Source organism: Enoplosus armatus, chromosome 7, assembly GCF_043641665.1.
Source record: "Enoplosus armatus isolate fEnoArm2 chromosome 7, fEnoArm2.hap1, whole genome shotgun sequence".
NCBI lineage: Eukaryota > Metazoa > Chordata > Actinopteri > Centrarchiformes > Enoplosidae > Enoplosus > Enoplosus armatus.
Window position 1 is genome coordinate 23,675,610 of NC_092186.1, and position 21,352 is coordinate 23,696,961.

General features: G+C 43.1%; 2 protein-coding genes across 2 annotated transcripts; one reads left to right on the forward strand and one right to left on the reverse strand.

Moving 5' to 3' along the window:
- The first annotated feature begins 795 nt into the window (after positions 1–795).
- LOC139288144 (E3 ubiquitin-protein ligase RNF14-like) lies at positions 796–4,641 on the forward strand. The gene is made up of 8 exons (XM_070909407.1): positions 796–949; positions 1,332–1,462; positions 1,604–1,751; positions 1,917–2,290; positions 2,899–2,977; positions 3,112–3,324; positions 4,125–4,297; positions 4,479–4,641. The coding sequence occupies exons 1-8, from the start codon at positions 796–798 to the stop codon at positions 4,620–4,622; spliced, it is 1,416 nt and encodes a 471-aa protein (XP_070765508.1). The 3' UTR covers positions 4,623–4,641.
- Positions 4,642–16,010: 11,369 nt separating this feature from the next.
- On the reverse strand, positions 16,011–21,114 carry zmat3 (zinc finger, matrin-type 3). The gene is made up of 5 exons (XM_070909518.1): positions 20,635–21,114; positions 20,398–20,538; positions 19,298–19,464; positions 18,809–18,912; positions 16,011–16,219 (listed from the first exon to the last, which is right to left on the reverse strand). The coding sequence occupies exons 1-5, from the start codon at positions 21,112–21,114 to the stop codon at positions 16,011–16,013; spliced, it is 1,101 nt and encodes a 366-aa protein (XP_070765619.1).
- Between the last annotated feature and the right edge of the window lie 238 nt (positions 21,115–21,352).

Consider the following 21,352-nt stretch of genomic DNA (forward strand, 5'->3'; position numbering starts at 1 on the left):
TTGTGAGACGATTAATGGGGTAGAAAAGAAGAAAGAAAAAAAAAAACTGCATTCACAAATTTGTATTAATGTTTGGGTTTTTACCTCTTTGTGGCTATTATTATTTAAATGAAAACGTGAGACGTTTAGAGGGGAAAGGGTCGCAGATTATCAGTTTTTTTGTGTGTGTGTAAAATCTAAATCAGAAAAGAAAACTACAACTCAAATAAATATAATGGAATCTCTCTGGAATTCTCTCTGAAATGTAGTGATGTATAAAGTATACAATGGAAACAGTACAGTACTTAAGTAAGTGTACTAAGTTACACCACCACTGATTATTTTAAAGCACTCATGTCTTTCATCATTTGTGACGTTACGTCATTGTATCTTCACAACAGCGTCATAATATATTGGTTATTTGTGCAGAGAAAGTGTGTGTTTAACGTGATTACCCTGAATGTCACATGGCGAATGGCTGATGTTGCCCCGTGTTTGCATAATAATCATAATAATAATAACCGGCAGCAGCAGCAGCAGCAGGGTCGGGTGAGGTTGCTGATGTTTGCATCATGCACAGGTGATGAGTCAGACAGAGGCACGGTCAAGCCGAGACCGGGACCAGGCTGCCTGTCGGACTCTCACTGAACAGCGAGGATTTAACAAGCAAATCCCGACGACCGAAACGAAATTTAAACTCCAGCAGGAGACAAACAAATCCGACTTTTTGTTGTTGTTGTTGTTGTTGTTTTGTTCCCCGAAGAATCTGCTTCGAGAACAGAGCAGTGTTTGTCACAGTGTTGTGGGGCCGGAGGTATGAACGCGGACATGGAGGAGCAGGAAGACGAACTGCTCGCCCTCGTCAGTATCTTCGGTCCGGAGGAGGTCGTCCGGGATGAGTCGAAGTCTGCCGGAGAAATCCGAGTGTCCGTCGAGCCGCCTGCAGACTTCACTGTGGTTCTGGAAGAAGGTAAATAAAGCCGACTGGAGGAACACAATGTTTCTCTAGTCGGCGGAGGGGTGGATTATAACAGGAGGAACTGGAGCTGTACAAAATATAATATGTCGATAACTAAATGAAACACATTGATAGGCCTATAAGCAAAGTCCTTTTGGAACAATTATTACAATATGACTGACGCATTTTATGTTTGAAATCAAGTATCTTCCATATTTAATATGTCACAAATGTCCAAACAAGTGAAACAGTAACAGGCCAGACTGAAATAAAGTGGTGTGTGTGTGTGTGTGTGTGTATGTGTGTGTGTGTGTGTGTGTGGTGTTCAGGGTCCAGGAGTGTCTCTTTCAGTCTTGTTTATTTGCTTTGCTCATGTTGTTTTTTCTTTCCTAAGGCGAAACGCTGAGGCAGTATGAGATATCATTCCTCCCACCTCTGCTTCTGACCTTTGAACTCCCCGAGGACTACCCCACCTCCTCCCCTCCCTCCTTCACCCTCACCTGCAGCTGGCTGACACACACACAGGTAATCAGTGGAGGCAATGTGGGTCAACAGCAACTCCCATCATTATTGGTCACAATTTACAACCAGACAGAGAGAGTTGAATGCAGATTTCAGAGGGTCATTAAGGGTTACATCACATCTATTTGCCCTCTCCTCCCGCAGCTCTCTGCACTGGGGGCTCAGCTCACTGATCTCTACCAGGCCACCGGAGGCGCCGTGGTGCTCTTCTCCTGGGTACAGTTTCTTAAAGAAGATGCCCTGACGTTCCTGGATATCCACAATCTGCTGGAGCTCCCCTCTGATGAACACAGCACCCAGTCCTGTAGCCAGGACTCATTAAATGCTGCACTCTCTCAACCAAAGAATAATCAATACACTCCGAAGTCAGGACCCACAGATAACCCAAGTTGTAATGTCTCAGATGCTTCAACCTCAGACTGGACCAGCACAGACTCTCCGGGATCTGCGGCATCAGACCAAAATAATTCAACCTCCCACCGCAGCAAAGTCCCATTAGATCAAAGTGGACAAGGAGCTGCTCCTCTGCCAGTCCACCCCGGAGACCAAACCCTGTCTGGTCTCTCCCTGACTCCGTCACAAGCTCTCCTGTCCCAGCTCTTGATCTATGATGCGGCCCAGAAACAGAAAGCGTTTGCCGCCACGGTGTTTGACTGTGGCGTGTGTTTCATGGGTTGGCTCGGTTCGGCGTGTGTGCAGCTGCCTGAGTGCGGCCACATCTTCTGCCGGACCTGTCTGGGAGAGTTCTGTAAGCTCCAGATAACAGAGGGGAACGTCCGGGGTGTCACCTGTCCTCAGGCAGACTGCACGGCGACCCCTACACCTGCACAGGTACAGCCCTGACCTGTCTGCCCGTCCTCTCTGCCAACCACAGCTTCTTTCTGAAGTTTCTTTCTCGGTGGTTTGAGGCTTTGGGATGCTGGGAAAGGATGCCTAAATGTGTTTGTTTACAGCTGTGCTGAAAGAAGTACTTACTTGACTTAAGCAAAAGTAGCAATACTACAATTTTAAGATACATTTCTAGTAAAAGGCCTGCATTCACGATTTTATTAAGTACAGAAGTATTTTTTAAATGTTCTCAAAGAATCAAAAAGTATGCGACATTGAGTTTATATTATTATCATTGGCATTTTCATCTATAGCAATGCTTCATATTTTGCAAGATGATATGTTTTGTATATATCTTTTAAAATCTGTGAAAAAAAAGCAGTTAACTATAGCTGTTCAAGTAAATGTAGTGGAGTAAAAAAAGAAATATATATATATATTCTCCTCTGAAATTAATAAAACTATAAAGAGTAAAGAAGTAAAGAACAAGTACCTCAAAATTGTACTTTCCACCACTGCAGATGTGGCCCATGATATAAAAATGTGGTCAGTGATCTGTGGTGGTAAAACATTCTAACTGACATACTTTTGCCCCCCCCCCCGTTTGGCAGGTGAAGAGTCTGGTAGGGGAGGAGCTGTTCAGCCGGTATGATCGCCTCCTGCTACAGAACACTCTGGACTGCATGCCCGGTGTGTTTCCCTTATGTTCTTGCAACTGTTGCTGCACTGCTTAGGAGTGTGTTCAAATGTGCTTTTGTTTCATGTCATGCATTTGATCCCCCCCCCCCCCCCCCCCCACCGCTGCTCTCGTGTCCCCGCCTCAGACGTGACGTACTGTCCGCGGCGTTCCTGCGCTTCGGCCGTCATTCAGGAGAAGTCCAGCACTGCAGCGATGTGCTCTGTGTGCAGCTTTGCCTTCTGTGTCACCTGCAGGAGGACCTACCATGGAGCAGGTGACTGCCAGGGGGAGAAGGACGCAAACAAGCTGACGGAAAAAGATGCACGGCAAGGCCATGTTGGCCTGCCACAGTCACAGGGTACACAAGCATCATTTTTTTTTTTTTTATCTCCAATCAAAATATCTTTTTTTTTTTAAATTGGAAAACTCTAAACATGTTCTGCTAATCAGGAAATGACCGTGACAGTGAGACATGCTTACTTGGGCAATTGTGCTACTCTTGAGTTTAAGGGTGTAAGAATTTTTTTATACATATAAAAATATAATATACCTGCATTTAATTCATTTCTGTGACGGAGACAACTGAATTTAAGGGTTATTTTAGAAGTTACAGGTGTTTACCTTTATTTATTTATTATAAAGCCAGGCTGCTTGGACTGTTAAACCCTATGTATGGTGGAAAATCATCATACAGATATAGAATTGTGTTCCTGAAAATATGAGGAAACATCGTCTGATACATTGCAGATCCACAGGAAATGGTCTGTTCAGAATTTTATACCGTTTTTTTAGTTTTACACAAACTTCCTGCAGGTATTTCGTTCATTATTTTGGTTAATTGTATCGTTAATTGTTCTGTTGTGTTATTATTTTTATACAATGACTCTCCCCCCTTTTTTGTAATTGCATGTGGGTGGGGGGGCATCAGTGTATACACAATGGTAGAATAGGGGTCCCTTAAGAAAAAGGTTGGGAACCACTGCTGTAGACAACAGGCTAATGGCAGCAAACTGATTTTTTGGTTAAACGTTTAATTATAGTCCTATTCCTGGACTGAGCGTTCAGCTTGGATGCAGACGCACCTCAGTGTGTGTGTGTGTGTATGTGTCTGACGCACTGCTCTGTGTGTGTGTGTGTGTGTGTGTGTGTGTGTCTCAGAGGGGATAAAAGCTCTGTGGGACGACTACACCAGCGGCAGTAAGGAGAGGAGGCACCTCCTGGAGAGCAGATACGGCCGCAAGGTATTGCAGTTCAATGTGGAGGAGTGTCTGAGTGAGAACTGGATGGCCTTCAATAGCAAGAACTGTCCCCACTGCTTCTCCAAAATACAGGTGTTTATTTATTCACCTGTTAGCACTTATTTGCACACATACACATGAACTCATGAGCACAGACAGTCATGTGTTTGCAGACACATTTTGATACAGAACCTTGCACGGCTGTTGTTTTTCTGACTCTTGTAGACTACTGCTGTCTTTGCTAATACATATGCTGATGTGTTCTGTGTTGTAGAAGGACCGAGGGTGTAACGTGATGACGTGCTCTCAGTGTAGACAGCAGTTCTGCTGGGCCTGCCTCGCCAGACTGCCAACTATGCATGCGGGCGATCACTTTGCGGACAGTTCCTGCTCTCTCTACCAATACCACCCGACATAGTGCTTCAGCTACTTTTACCCCCAGCCCGTGAATGGAGTTTGGCATGTGTTATACTGTGTTCAAATAAGTGAGTGCAAACATGTAAAAAAAAAAAAAGATGAGGGGGGGGGGGGGGGGCAAGCAGCTGTCATGTCAACACAGTTAGAATCTGTACACTATAAACATTGAAGGCTATACGGTATTTTGCTGCAGACGGACCAACAAAGTAATTTAGTCACAATTTATACAACAACAAAAAAAGCCAAATACATACAAATGCCACATTAGTTTCACTGTCAGAAGTCTCAATTCTAAACACGAAATATTTAACACCTCAATATCACAGACTTCTACTGAAAATCACAACATGTGTCGTGTAGTATAATGGCCAGTAGAGGGCGCTAAATAACACCAACGATCCCTTTTGGTTCTATCGAGAAATGCGTTTTGCATGAAAACATGCTGCATACTTATTCGGCATTTAATAATCATGACATGCATATCTGCAGCTCTGGATGCAAAGATGAATAATCTGTGAAAGAAGAGTGTTAATACCAAAGCCACACTTCCTCCTCAGTTATGATTAGGGTTCCTAGTGGGGCTGCAATGACGATTGTTTTCATTTTCGATCGATCTACCAATTATCTCTTCGATGAATTTGAGAGGCTGAAACCAGTAAAACGACTTAAACGATAAATTGGGTATCAAAATTGTTGCAGTCCACTCTTCGACTAATTGATTGAGCGACGCTTTTTAAACCCTTTCGACTTGCTGCAGTGTAGTTGTGTTTTCAAAAAAGGATTTTGTCTTGCAGCATCTCATGAATTTCTCTACAAGAGGTAGATAGATAGATAGAGAGGGCAAAGGGCTGTAAGGTGTGCAAAATGTTATACAAACACAAATTATACAAATACAAAAGCTATGAGCTATTAGTAATATAAAGCTATGAGACAAAAGTGTGCTTTAAATTGAAAATGTATAATATGTTCATTAAACTCTTAAGGTTGGTTTAACTGTTCCCATTTTTATCAGCAAATGTCATCCGTGTCGCCCTGCAGGTAGTTATTGGGTGTTTCGCATCTACCCACTGATTGACTTCCTGTTTTTGAAACGCTTCCCTCCCTTCCTCCACTGGTCTGTCATAACAGTGGAACAAAGACCACAAAGACATGTCCCCAGTCTGTCTGAGACATGATCGGACAGAACAGATGTCTTTCATATCAAGCCAAAAAACACTGGCCCTCTCTCTTTGAGTGCGTGTGTGTGTGTGTGTGTGCGTGTGCGTGTGTGTGTGTGTGTGTGTGTGTGTGTTCCTGTGTCTCTTCCAGGAAAAATCCAGTTTCCACACAGGGGTCATCACTTCCTCATAAATGTCTAAACAACTGTTTGCCTTACTGACCCACAGTCCTCTAGCAGGGCCTGGAGGACTGGAACTGGGGGACTGGGGGCATGTGAGATATAAAACACAAATGAAAAGGCAAGGCACAAAAAAGGAATGATAACATCAAGGCATAAAGCACAGCAATTATAGCACAAAACCACAAAACGAAAGATTTGAAAGCTGAAATTGTAGAAATGATGTATGTTGAAATTGAAATAGAAGAAATGATGTATGATAAATACATAACACAGAGCTCCTTTTTAAAAAAACAAACTATGAAATCACAACAGGTGTCTGCCGTAGTGATGAACCTACAGGGACTGACTCTGCAGCTCCACTCACAAAGTTTTATACTGAGTTTCAGCTCATTGTTTAGCTGTCCGACCACAACCGCACTGTTTCGGTTCACTCTCACTGCTTTCATCTGTGTCGTTTTCGGCGGCAGCAGGCAGCTGCTCTCTGTGAAAATCATTCATCAATCATCAGTCATTTACATTAAGTTAAGTTACCGTTTTTGTCTCGTTTAGTCATGTTGTCTTGTCATTTCCTGTTTTATTTTGTAGTAACTGTGTTCCCTCTCATTTCAGACCAGAATCAGAATCAGAATCAGAAATACTTTATTGATCCCCGGGGGGAAATTGTACAGCACCGGTGCTCCCATTCCAGAGTAGAAAAATAGCATAATTTAGAACTAAAGGTATGTAGGTATGTATTGACTTCCTGCCCTCATGTTTCCCGCCTTTGTGATTGTCAGCCCCGCCCTGACTGTTTCCACCTGTGTTCACTCACCTCATGTTTAAATAGTCTGCGTCTCCCTTTGTCTTGTGCCAGTTCGTCTGGTCCTCAGTGTCATGACAACCAGCCGTGATTCCACGTCAAGATTTCCTGTTAGTCCCTGTGTGAGTTGTTTCAGTGTTCTTGTTGATTTGTTCACTTTGCTGTCTTGGTTTTCCCAGTTTTGTTCCTAAAACTAAAAAAAACCCAAAAACATTTATCCTGTGACCCGGATGTATATGAGAGGGACAAACATGGGGCTGGACAGTCAGATATTTCTCACAGGAGTTGGTAGAGACCAAAAACAGAGCTGAAAGAGAGTGAATATTGGACTTACATTCATCAGATGGCCAGAGACACAGCTGGATGTATAAATAAGCAACCGTTTCCAAACAAGTTCACCATGTCAGCTTAAAAGGTGACGATACGACCAAAGAAAATCAGTTATTGCAGGTTTAGATTCTCATTGTGTCTGTACTCCAGCTTAATTTGTCCAAAGATTTGCCAAAAGCATTTCATGTTGCACCAAAGACTGGCCACAGTGCTCAAGGGATTGCAGGGATTGTCAAAAATATTAACTATGTGGCTCAAATGTACCAGGGTGCAAACCAGTGTCAACACAGGACCATCCTCTGGCTTGGTAGTGCACCTAAAGACACCACTCCTGTCACTTGTAAAGGGCTTTTTTTTAAAAATCCAAACTAAACTACATGGGGCAGAAAGCTGCAGCTGTGCTGATGACTGCGGTTTGACATTTTCAAACACGGCGTACTTGAGGCCGCATGAAAATCCATCATTTTTCACGTCAAAGGCAAAAAAAGACACCTGCATGGAAATCACTGACGGTCCAACACGCATGAACCTACAGAGAGCAGCAAAGCGGCAGTGATTATGTTTTGATGTAACCTCCTGAACAATTACGGCTGAGTTCCTTTTCGCTGCTTCAGTTTCAGGGTCCTGGTATTGTGAATGCTGGCTGTCGTTGATGTTATCAGCGACACCGCAAGTCAATCTCCTGATCATGTCATTCGATATCTTTCCAAACTCCTCGTGAACAATTACATGCACTATTTGATTTCCTATAGATGTACTGTACTGTAAAATGAAGTATGGTTGCATGGCCTATTTCTGGCCTATATTTCTTTTTTTTTGTGGTTGGACAATTTAAGAAACAATTGTTTCCAGAACAACTGCCACATTTTTCTAGTCAACAAATCAGAGGCAAAGACCGGTGCAAGCCCAGAGTGGTGGTGTGTTTGTCTCCACCTCGTCTCTGTAAGAAGGTTTCATACTGATGTCTGAGTGAAGGAGACAACTGTCAATCGTCTATTTGAGCTGTCTCTTTGAAGCTAATGCTTGTCGAGTCTTTCTGGAGCACTATGACAGATGCAAAATTGTGAGCTGGTGCTGCATGGCTAAACATTTAGTATAGAACGTTGTAATGGAGTCTGTTTATTTAGCCAGTTTGATTCAGTGCTTAAAACTAACAGCAATGCACCAGCAGGATTCGAGGGCACGAATTCTAGAGTTAATAATGTATATGTAAATGTATGTAATGTATCCCTGATAATAAGTATAAGTATTTATGAGCAGAGGAGTAGGAAACGGGCCTATTTTACGTCATTATCGTACCTACATATATTCAGAAGTGTCAGTACTGAGTAATAAGGAAATTGGACAGACGTCTAATGTTCCAGTATTAGCCCAAATCAAGCACTGATTTCATCGCAAATTTAAAAAAAAAAAAAGGAACCATCTAAATCCAAGGTTCTTTTTATGTATCCTCACTAAAAAACTAACTGAAACCTGAGGCCAGTACACCACATTTCAGGCAATCTGTTCACAAGGCTTGTGAGATATCCTGCTGACAGGCAAACAAACAAACTACCAGGGGCAGAAGGAGAACAGCTTTTCTTGGCAGAAGTAATATCAAGAATAAGGAGTAAAGCCTGGCTATCAGTGCAGTGGAAACTAGGCTATGTAGGGCGTCTTCTCCCTGTGAGCCAATAACAGCAGCAGCTAACAGAACGGTTATTTCCCCCGGAGCGGATGCGAGCTGAGCCGCGGAAGAGAGCACACGAGACACACATTCACTGTAATAATCATCAACACAGTGCGGTTATTATGTCATCTGCACGTTTATTCATCTGTCAGAAAACACACACACACACACCCCCCCCACACACACACACCCACACACACACAGCCACAGAATTCAGTACATCAGTCATCCAGGCATCCACTCAGCCAGTCAGTGGTATATTGGCAACATTGTTCAGAGGCACTGAAAGTGTGCTGAGGTTTTCACAGAGAGTACAGGAGTATATACTGTCCTGCAGGGGTACTGCTAGGAGGTTTGGGGCCCCTGACAGTAGATGGCGATGAGGGGTCCTGAATTCTGTCAATGTACAAGTCTGACTCAAGGCTGTAGACCAGGATACATGGGCTTTTATGTGAGGCAAGCACAACCTATTGTACACGTTTGTGGCCGAGAGTTAGATGAAGTACCAGCCAGGAGGCAATTAGCTTAGCTTAGCATAAAAACTGGAAGCAGCTGGCCTAGTTCTCTCTAAAGTAAAAAAAAAAGTGTTTTAAAAATCTGCCAAATAGCATCTTTAAATCTTACTAATTAACACATCATATTTGTTTAATCAGTGCACAAACATAAATGTCTGTGATAAAAATTCAGAAATCACGATTCACTTTATGTGGCCTCCTCTCTAAGAACTTTAAGAACCATGTCCAGGTGGCCCAGTGCTTGAGCATGAGGACGTTGAGGAAGTTTATTCTTGACCTTAGAGGCATATATCTGCGATAAAAGTCCTAAAATTCAAGGTTCACTTGCTTCGTTTTTTCCTGAAGCTGAAAGGCTGAAAGTTTATCACAGCTCTCCCAAGGTCAAGAATTAACCTCCAAGGTCAACTATTTGTGGTTTTATGGGCAGTTACAATTTCTTGGCGAACAAAACCTGGTGACCAGTGACCTCCCAGAGCCTTGTTGTCACGTGAGGTTGCGATGGAAGGACAGATAAACTCTTCCTAAAACCACAAAAAACACCAACGAGATCCCAAACAAACAAGATACGTGGTAACTAGTGAGCTTTAGAGGTGCTGGTAGGCAGATTTTTGAACTCTGGACAGAGCCAGGGCAGCCGTATCCCCCTGTTTGGAGTCTTTATGCTAAGCTAAGCTAAGCTAAGCTAAGCACCTGCTGGCTCTAGCTCCACACTTGCACAACGCACAGACAAGAGGGGGCAATCTATCTGCTCATCTAACTCTCTGCAAAAAAGAATAAACTGCTAACAAATGCTACTTTGAAAATCCTGCTATAAAACAAACAAAAAAAAAACACTTAGTCCCCAGTTGCAATGTACGTGAAGGTCCTTCTCAATCATCCAGGTGGTGGAAAATCACTGGACAAGAGTTCTGATTGAAGACACTTCACTGTTCGTCCAAAGAGCTTCCTCAGTGCTAATTGTTGAGGGGACGTGATTGTAACCAAGGACTCTTACATGCCCTCATTCTAACAGTGGATGGTCCTGTGCTACTGGTGAGCATGGTTACCTAACGCCACTATTCCCCACAACAGTTGGACTGAAGACGCCTTTCAGGCAAACAGAAAAAACGACGACCCAATAATTTGGATTCTACAGATTTGGGCACCCAAGTTAAAAAAAAAAAACTTTCTAGTGACTATTTGTCAATGTCATTTCACAGAACAACTGTGTTTTTTGATGCCAAGTTTGTGCCAAACGTTACATTAAAATTGTGTCGTTAACTCTATACAGGCTCACTGTAATAATGATGAAACAAGCCAACGTCCGTCGTCTCTTTGTTTTGTCAAAATCAGCCCAGTGGTGTCTAATTGCATTGACGAAATGGATGAACATCTTTTGATATAATATTTCGTTTCAAAGCTGTATTCACAGGTTATAGTGTTTTTTTTTTCTCCACTTAACCCCACAGTGTTGCCCATCTACCCTGGTCCCGTCGCTCCAACAGTGCAACACATGGATAAACACACGGAGTTACAAATATGATACACATCCAGAACAGCTTCAACTTCTCACCCTGTAAACATTAGGATAGAAATCATTGAGATGCAAATAATGACAATGGTAGCAAAGTCTTCATTTGCACTAAACAACAAATGGTAGCATCATTTTGTAGCATCATTTAGCATCATAAACACGAGTGTCTTTTTATATTCAGTGCAAAATCGTGATTCTTTCCAATGCCCTTTTGTAGATGCAGCACAGCATACAGCCAACCAGTCATATAAACCTCAGAAAAAAACATCCTCACTGTCATATCTTCTCTCAATAGTAGAACATCTCAATAGTTATTAAGTATGACTTTACTCATGCACAAAATAAACCAGATACAATTTATACGCTGCAATATGTAACACTTCTCCGTCATTTACAACGAAGCATCTAAATTCAACCTGTGAGTTATGGTGCTGAAACACATCAGCATTCAGATTAGAACAGCATCGGTTAATAGCAGAAACCAATAATTATCAGTATATTATAGTTACCGGCTGTTATAGTCTCTAACAAGTTAACACAGAACAAAACAAACGGAAACAGTATTCCAGGTATTCAAACTATTTAAACATGTCACCAGAGCAAACAGCAACTAAACAGTCTTCTTTATAAGCATCAATGCAATCGAATCAATTTCGGTGAACACACAGCACATTAAAGTGCCGATTGCCAGAATATTAAAACTGTTAACAGGTAATGGCCGTATGTAGATTTACCACAGTGGCTTCTTGATGATTGTGTTGGCTTTCGACTGCTTCAAACACCCTTCCAAAAATAGTACTGCATAAACGGAGCAGTTTACCAGCGATTTGGCATGTTTTAGCCCATTAGCTACAAATTGCATTTACTGTGTTATTTCAGGCGACGTCATTTCTTTTCAATTAGGTCCTGCTGGTTTTCGAAATTGCCTCGAATCAAGGGGAAATGCCGTTGCATGACCACTCTTTTAAAGGAACGAAGAGGTTTTGAGTGAAATGTTAATTATCATGAATAAAAATGTGTAATGTAATCTTGTGTAAATCCTCTTGTGGCCTCCGATATTTTATGTGCTTCCAAAAACGAAACTAATCTGGAACCATTGCTGTGATAATTATATCGTCACATGAATGCCTTTATGGTTTAGAGCAGCGGGGGTCCCAAGATAATTGTGAGGGGTCGCAAGATGTTTTAAGGGATGAGAAAGAAAAGCATAGTCTCTGCCACACAGTGTTTGTTGTTGTTGTTGTTGTTTTTTATAGTTTTATAGTTTTCTATTATGTTGTTCTGGACTTTCCGCTCAATAAAGATTCACAAGATTATACAGTAAACTGTGTATGTATCCTGGCACCTCCAAGTTCCCATTAGGTACAGCATAATTAGCAGACTATATGTGGTAGCGTCATTGTTTGCCTAGAGATCAAACCAGAAACCAACCACTGATATGCTGGAATGATGCCACCTGGAGCGCCCCTGGCAGCCACATGGTTAGAGTGCATGTCACATAACCGCACCATGGTTTAGGATAGTACCTGGGACCTTTGCGGCACGTCATACCCAGCTCCCTCTCCTTGTTTCCTGTCAGCTTTTTCCCTGTCGTCCGCCAAATAAATCGTCTTAAAGGAATCAAAACACAATGTCTCAGTTGGTTAACTTGATTAAACAAAGCTTTACATAGGAATATACGACAGGGCCGCGAGATTAGCTAGCGATGCAAAACTTTAGCTGTGCAAACGCTCTCACATGTTTTCAATAGTGCAAAAACCAAATGGCGCGCAGTGAAGTGGGACTTTCAGGGCCTCTGGGGGTTTAAGGTCATGATCAAAGAAACAACATCTGACAAGGAAAAAAATCAATCTTTGGTTTGCCACGCTAAGGCCATGACCTGTGAGGAGGGGTCTCAAGTAGATAATGCCACATTCCCAAGCAGGGTCCGAAATGAACGCCCGCCAAGCGCCAAATGCGGGTAGATTTTCCGTTTGGCGAGTAAATCTCAGAGGGCCATCCGCCACACTGGCGGGTAAGTGTTTGTACCAAAACAGTTTTGGTGTCATTTACGGGCGCGCTGCTACTCTCCTCTGCTGTCTGTGTCAGAGTTTGACACACACACACACACACACACACACACACACTACCATATGCGTCTCGAACGGAAATAAATACTCTTAATTTGTACTTTGTTGGAGTTGTGCATGTGGGTTCATTTTTTTGCCTTGCCCAGTTGTGACAACTGGAACAAATGGACAAATCATTATTTTAATCTTTTTTTCATCTTTGGACGCTGGTCCTGAGCCAGAAAGTTTAGGAACCATTTCTTTAGAGAGTCCAAATACATGACTGAACAGAAACCGGTTTCCAGACTACTGTCTGCTATTAAAGGCAATTAGGCGATGCCTGTTAGGAGCCTGGTGGTTCATCTCCTCACTTCCTCCATTCCTTTGCCGTTTATTATTTCATGCATTTGCTGAAGGTGTTCAGTAGCTGCATTGGAGCGTGACGCTCATTTTGAATCCAGGAGTCTGTCAGCATAATAAAAGGTTATGCTACCCATGCTTTCATGTAACAGAAAGCGTGTTATTTCTAGGAGGAGGAGTGCTATTAACAGACTGCAACTCTGAGTCTAATGTGAACTCCCCGACTAGCTGTGTCTCACCCACAGCTTTGGTTACAGCTCTGCTTTCATCAGCTCCTCTTTGTTCCTTTTTGATTAAACCATGCAGCACAGTGGGCTAATAAAACAGCCGCGCATTTTATTTTCTACGCTCCCCTTGTTTGCCTCTCCCTCTCTCGCATGTTTAAATCCCTAAACACCACAGTACTTTGTCCTCGCAGTGCTTTTCTCCTGAGCGTCCTCATGTGTGCGATCAGGTGTGTGCTAAGATGTGAGCAGCTGCCTCTCCCCACAGATAACCAAACCAACCCGAGAGAAAGCCAGGATGCTGCTTTCATTCCACTTTGTGACACATCTAATTACGTGGCCCGATGAGGCCTTTGACTGATTGAATTATGTGGGAGTGTGTGCGTGCATGCACTGCTGCTCGGCAGGAGCAGTTGGAGAAGCAAATGGAAAGTGAAGCAGGAAGGTTTTTCTCCTCGTTTGAAACACAGGTCTACTCCGTTCTTGTATACTATATAGGTGTTGACATCACTGGATGGAAAATCCTTCTAACTGCTACATAAAATGATTTTTTGAGGCATAAATGACAACAATCTGCAGATAACAATTTAAAAGACAATCTTTTTTTTGACTCTGTCATTGTCTTCTGTGAATGCAATGGAGATCATAGCCAACGTTAAAGGCACAGTACACACTTTTAGTCATTTGAAGTATTTGACTGTATAACTCCAGATGCCTTGTGACTGCACTGTGTTCGGCTGAGCACCACTGAACTGACACGGAAAATCAAATAAACAGAAACAGAAAATCAAATTTGATTCCAATTGCATAACTACATCTGTGGGCACAAACAAACAAAATACGACAAAGAAGAGGTCTGTCTGCAAATCCAGACAAAATCCATGTCACTCCTCTGCAGCCCTCTCACTCTGCAGTAAAACCTGGTTATGTCCCCTCTAGGGTTCAAGATCGATTGGGAGAATTAAATCATGCGTCTTCTAACCAGAAACATCCATGAGCGCTGCACACGTTCATTTGCAATTTGCAGACTAATTAGAAGTTTGGAGATAAATGCGTGTTTGCACATTTCCTCCTCACGCTGCCAGTTTGGCTCGTACCCTGCCTCAAAAAGAAGCCTCAGCTTCAGAGACAGCCTCTCCGGGCACGTGGTCCTCCAGCACAGTCAAAAAGATGAGACTAGCAGCTTTTAACTACAGACGGGTGGCGACAGAGTTGCTTTACCGATGAACGAGGGCATCGCGCAAAATGCTGTGGAGGTCCTACAGTAAAATCCACACACAAACATACAGTGCTGAAGGGTAGACATTCAGTCAGTGCACACTTGTACAAGATTCCTGATAATTATTAAATAGATTAGGAATATTTACAATATATGCTAGGCTAACATTAACCAAAGAATCAATAGTATTCATGTATGTTATACTAAATTTACATCTATAATGTCATTTGAGAATATTTACATCATATCTGTGGACCTGTGGGTGTAATACAAGGAGAGAGATGACAGAATATTAAAAAAAAAAGAAGCCAATCAATACTGTAGATTGGTTTCCACTATGTTTCCAAAATGGCTAGCCAAAGCTTACTCTTTAGCCTAATTCTCACTAAAGGCACGAACAAGGCTAGCCGGGGTGTAGCCTTCAGCCTGATACACACCAAAGGACCGCTAAGAGGTCGGCTAATGCTAACAGATTCATGTAACACTGTTTCTACCAGATGATGTTGTTCGTTGTGCTTTTCTTTTTTCTTTTTTAAATTAGCGAATAGTGCTTTGGATTTTATTACCTGTGTCAGGTTATAAAGATGTTGAATTTGCTCTCTTTTGTGCCCCGTGTGGTCACTGAATGGCCCTGAAGTCTCCGCTGTAGGGCCTGTAAAAAAAAATACCCGCGGGGCTGGGTTCACACCCAAGATTTGAACAAGTCTCAGACTAAAACTTTGTCCTTAGTGTTGATTGTTTTCAGAAGGATGAGACTTGTTCTGACCTCGAGTGTTTGCCTCTATGCTTCCTTTCACTTTCTCTCTCCGGTTCCCTCTGCATGTCCTACTGGTGTTTTCCGAGTGTTCCTGTGCCTCCTCTGCCTGTCATGTTGGCTCTCTGTGCACCACTGGTCCTCTCCATGTAACCTGAACAAGCTCAAGATTTACTTGCAATTCATTTGCATTTACCTGCATCCTGAGTCAGACTGCTACCCACTCAAAGCCTTGGGGGAGAGTTGACCAGAAACAGTATAACAAAAGACTTTTCTTGAGGCTTGTATGTCAAAAAACCCCCCCCCACCATTTTCTCAAACATACGGTTCCTGTTCTCTTCATACATGTACACAGACTGAATGAGTGTGAGTAATACCCACATCAAATAAATCCATCAAATCCAATTATAGCGTCATATGGTGGCATTATGTAAATTATGAGGATTTGAATGTTTGATTCATATATCAAATGAATTGCAACAAGATCTTGAGGCCATTAGGGCTAATCCTTTCACTAAATATGCCCCTCAAACATGGGGCAGTATTTGCTTTCCTGCACCTCTTCTGCCTCACTCTCAGTCTCTGTCTTTCCTCTTCCCCCCCTCCCCTCTTGTGTCTCTTAGCTGTAGCCGAGGTTCTCCATCTCGTGGCGGTATCTTAACTCCGACACTTTTGCTTTGTGCTGCTTGCTCTCCAGATGCTGCCTGAAGTCCGTCTCCTGCTCGGCCCCGCAGTTGCACATGGAGCAGTAGAACTGTCCGCTGGGCGTCACGCACATGGCCAAGTCCCTGGGGATGCGCTGCCTCGGTCTGGGGTTGTAGTACGGCCCTGGGGGGGGGGGGGGGGAAGAGAGGAGAGGCGATGGACGGGAGAGAAGAAGTCAGTTGTAGCTACATATTGATATCAGATTTATCTATCATGACATCTGAGATGAACTAATCATTGTTTTTATTATCTGTCTTTTTTTTTTTATTGAATCCATTCATTGTTTATTATACAATGTCAGACAATTGGAAATCAGAATTTCCCACAGCCCAAGATCTTAAAATAGCTTGTTTTGTCCCAAACCATACAGATATTCAATTTACATCATCATATACACCAGAGAGAAGCAGGAACTGCTCACATCTGAGAGACTGGAACCAGCGAGGGTTTGGTATTATAGCAGAATGGCTCTATGGATGGCAATGTTGGTCCACCACAAACCTAAAATGTCTAGACAACCGTTGGACTGATTGCCATGGAAATTTGGAAAAGATATCCGTGGTTCCCAGAGGATGAATGCAAATGACTTCAGTGATCCTCTGAAGTTGTCGTTTGTGGATTGTCTCGAAAAACTGTTGGATGGATTAACATGAAATTGGGTCCTGACGTTCATGTTCCCCTCAGGATGAACTGTAACTCAGTTCCCCTGACTTTTCCTCTGGTGCCACCATCAGGTCGAAAGTTTCATTTTGTCTTTTATGATCAAATAAATGCAAAACTAATGACATAGCCATCAGCCTCAGATGTAAGCTGCGTTTAGTGCTAATCAGGAAATGTTAGCAGGTTGTGCTTAACTAAGATGAAGGACATAGTACACATACCTGCTCATCAGGATGTCATTGTGAGCATGTTAGCATGATGCCGCTGTGCCTAAGTACAGCCTCACAGAGCGGTTAGCATGGCCGTAGACTCTTAGTCTTGGTTGGTTGATAAATGGCTTACACGATTGATTAATTATTAAAATCCACTAATTGTTATAGCACAAATTAGATGTTTAAAACAATGCTGGGGACACGCCCAAAGCCACATTTCAAAACTGACTTTAAATATACTGTAGACCAGCATCACACGCTTAATTATAACCTGATATATCACTGATGTGTGATAAAGATACACAAGAGTGGACAGGAAGAAAAGCACAAAGTCATCTGGGATTACAACTAGGTGGATCACTGGAAAAAGAGTAATGCGTGTGTGTGTGTGTGTGTGTTAACACAGCAGAAAAACAAGAAGGCGATAGGGAGAGAGATAAAAAGACAGCGAGAAGGCAACCGCAGGAGAGAGTGCAGCTATTTTGGGGTTTGTCCATCAAGAAACTGATTAAATCAGCAGAACGCTGTGGTGTGTGTATGAGAGAAAGAAAGTGGATGAGAGAGAGATTGAGTGAGGAAGGGAACTGGCTTTACTGTATGATTTATCCTGCTTTATCTGGAGCTCAGGTGCTGCTGTTTTTGTCTGCGGAACGATGGAGACGTAGCGAAAGACGGCAAGAAAGAGATAGTTGTTTGACGTCAGCAGAAAGTCTGACGTTACCTGCTCTGTATCTGTTTCCACACGCACAACTAAGGCGAAAGCGGACACTCACATAAACACACAGAAAGCATGCTAAAGCGAAGAGAAGCTTTCAGAGAAAGATGCTTTCTGCTAACCCTCAAGTCAGATGGAACACTGGTAAAACAAAAATGTGTGCAACCACGTTACCCTCAGTGATACAACGGTGCAGCTTTGTGTCAGCTTTTCCAAAACATCAGACGTGGTCGATACGCGGGCGCTCCAAAAAGTGTAAAAAATGAAATCAAATGACAAGCGCTTTGGATGAAAAAGTCCAGTACGTGCAACATTATTTCTTAGATTTTCTACAGCTAAGAGATACTGCTCTCAAAGGCTGCTGAAGATAATGTAACTACTGCTAGAGTGCGCTTAAACAAGCCAAGTCAAATAAAAAGCAGATTTTTCTCATGATATCCTTGAAAAAGTTTGTTTAAATAAAATATATGTACCATATGTGCAGTCTTAGGAATAAAATGTTTAATGTTTTCTAGAGGTTAACCATGCATTTTTTCTTTTTTTTTTTAAGGCAGCTGCTGCAGTTTACTTCACTGACGTATTCTGACGTCAGTTGGTTAGAAGGACGTCCACTAGGGAGTCCACTACAGCTCAGTCAGCTATCGGAGTTCATGGTGGACAACAAAAATGACTTCCCAGTATATGTGGCAGAGGACATGACGGGTTACATCACATTTTATACCGGGAATATAAATTCTGAGCCGCTACGGGCCAAAAAACTTGCTGTAAATGCCGGTGCAAAGGAAGAGGGAGATAATCAAAAAGAAACAACCAGGAACAAAGGAATAGTTTCTCTAGCGGAACTCTTTGTACGTGGTCAGATGTAACACTTTCTGTGGTTCTGATCGCGAAAAGAGGCCAGTTCAGCTGCTAACAGTAGCTTGTTAGCATAGCTGATATGGGATCGTACAATTCAGCAACACGCAGCTCGTGGTCGTCTGACTGAATAACGTTTTGACTTGCTGACTAACTGGTTGAAATGAACGAATGCTGGTTTATTGGACACAGACAGTGGTAATGATTTATAACTCTAAATCATAGTTTCATTTCCTGAAAATATTGAAATGCATTTTTTTAATAGTTTACCTGGCATGGAGGCAGGTAGCTGTGGGCTGCGGCGATTTTTCACCAGTCTGTACTCACTGCCATCTTTCCTGTTTCTTCTTGGGGCTGCCTCATTGCTGCCTTCCCTGAAACAGGCAGAACCACGAGTCAAAATCACTTCAGTTTAGCTCGGCTACTTCGGTAATGAACAAAACCAGCTATGTGTTTAAGTTTAGTTATGAACCACCCAGTTTCCTAATTTAAATCTGGAGACAAATACTGAATACCTTATTGAATTCAGGTTTACATTATGAACAGGGCTATAGCCAAAATATGACTTTATTATTCAAATACATATATTTTTCTGGGATGCTTTTGGTTCATTTAGGTATGGCTAAAAAAAGGCCACATCTGAATCATAGCTTCAGCTGTGGCTTCCAGGAGATCTGCAAAACAAACGCTAAGCCCATACAAAGCTAAATGAGGACGAGACCTCTGTGTACTGCAAAACGTTTCTATACTTAAACCTACATGTTAATGGAGTTCTGTTGGGCCTCGGCGAGCCGGAGTTTCTTGGCGTGGTTCTTGCCCTGGTAGTGGGCCTGTGCAACTGCCGGTGAACTGAAGGAGGCGTCACACAGCTTACAATAGTCATTCTCTGTGGCCAAGATGACCCGGGTCGCCCCCTTATACAACGCCTGCCGGCACAGGACAAAGCAACGCAGTGTTTGCGGTGAGAGGAGTTAGATGAGTGAACAAAAGAGAAGACAGAAATGTTTAGGGAGGAAGAAAATCAGTTCTTGCACAACCTCTTAAGATTCTCAACTGGAAAATAGACACCGATGAAAGTTATTAAATCATGAATCATGCTAAAGTCCAAAGTATTATATTATTAATGTTATTATTAGTTTGACAAATTTAAAAGATTGTGCAAACATAAGACACAAGTTACTTTTAAGACTAATTCGGTCGTTTCAGTCATGTGCAAAAAGGACAGTTGCAGGTATATATATATATATAATACAAAACTTCCTGTGGTCTACATTTTGTCATTTTGGCAGATTTCTTATTTGCTTGATGCTTTTATCCAAGGTGAACAACAGTGACAGGAACACAAGCATAATAGTAGTTATTTTTTTTGCCACCTGGGGGCAGCGTAAACAAGTTGTGAACACGACATTGACATATCACTTTTTAAGTTGATATGGCGAACTTGTTAGCAAATACTATAACCATAATAATAATACATCTAGCAGTTACGGAGAAACATAAAAGAACATTCTCTGATCTTTCATAAACCATGTTCAGTTGTGGTATTACCAGCTTTTACTGGGACCTTATATTAACCTTATTATTAAGTACTGAGTAGAGAAGTCAGAGGGAGTGGGTATTTTCCTTTTTAAAGTGCAGCTAGAATGTGTAGAGACAGTAAATTGTTCGTTGGTGAGCGGATTATGTAAGTTTCCACTGTTCAAATAAAACAGGGTGACTCTGCAGTTCCCTACCACCTCCTCAGAGGGGAACGACCTCTATCAGCGGATTGGCCATTTCAGTAGCAGTACACCCCCCTCCTCAACTAAAACTGTAACATTTAGGTAGGTTGGTGCTGACTTGCTAAGTTTGGATCTGACCTGCCTGCCTGTGTCACTGTCGTTGGATCCTGAGCTGAGGGCTGTCTGGCCAGCCCCCTCGAGAACTTCTGGGATCCTGATGGCTGGAGGCTGTTGACTGCCAGCGTAGAAATTTCTCAACTTTTTACTGTGGTTCTTCCCCTAGACAGACAGATAGGGAGATAAAAAGTTGTCTTTATGAATGTTTCTTAATATTTTACAAGTTTTGTACATGTGGGGATGTATATTTCACCTGACCTGGTAGTGAGCCTGTGCCTGCTGAGCGGAGTTGAGGGTAACGTTGCAGAGTTTACAGTACAGCGGTTTACACAGTTCCCCCAGCCCCAGAGAGTCCTCCTGCTCCTCCATCCCCAGCTGAGAGCCCTCATCCTGGGGCTGCTCGCTGGCTGGGGCTGCCTGACCCAGGAGAGGACCATGGATGAGGCAGGACAGCGGGGCTGGGATGAGGGCCGGGCCGGGGGGCCTTGGGGGCAGCTGTGAAGAGTCTGGGCCCGGAGCAAGAGGGGAGGACAGTGGGCTGGGAGGGAGGGGGAATCGGCTAGCTCCGGGTGCCACTACAGGTGGGGGCACCAGTGCTTGTGCAGGGTTCAGAGGTGGAGGCCCCAACGGTTGTGTGAGGTCCATGGTTGGAGGCACTATTGCTTGTGTGTGATCTACAGGTGGCGGCCCCAGGGTGTGTGCCATTGGTGGAGGCCCCATTGGCTGAGCTGGGGCCATTGGAGGGGGGCCTAAGCTGTGTGGTGGGGTAATGGGGGGAGGCCTTAATGTGTGAGCAGCAGTCATAGGAGGGGGCCCTAGAGTCTGGGTGATAGCCATAGTTGGGGGTCCAATTGCCTGAGCAGGGGAAATGGGCGGTGGGCCAAGAGGCTGCGTAGGCGCCATTGGTGGGGGTCCCAGCTGGTGCAGAGAGTCCATGTGTGGGAAAGGCTGCTGGGGATGGCTGAAGAGACTCAGA

Excerpts from the sequence above, each read along its gene's own strand:
- LOC139288144 (XM_070909407.1), top strand. The coding sequence starts at position 796 with ATGAACGCGGACATGGAGGAGCAGGAAGACGAACTGCTCGCCCTCGTC. Across the intron at positions 1,752-1,916 it reads GCTCCCCTCTGATGAACACA|ACCAAAATAATTCAACCTCC; the intron begins GCACCCAGTCCT and ends CTGCGGCATCAG. Across the intron at positions 4,298-4,478 it reads ACTGCTTCTCCAAAATACAG|AAGGACCGAGGGTGTAACGT; the intron begins GTGTTTATTTAT and ends TCTGTGTTGTAG.
- zmat3 (XM_070909518.1), bottom strand. The coding sequence starts at position 21,114 with ATGGCCCCAGCTCAGCCAATGGGGCCTCCACCAATGGCACACACCCTG. Across the intron at positions 18,913-19,297 it reads CAACAGAACTCCATTAACAT|GGAAGGCAGCAATGAGGCAG; the intron begins GTAGGTTTAAGT and ends TGCCTGTTTCAG. Across the intron at positions 16,220-18,808 it reads GCTACCTGCCTCCATGCCAG|GGCCGTACTACAACCCCAGA; the intron begins GTAAACTATTAA and ends CCCCCCCCCCAG.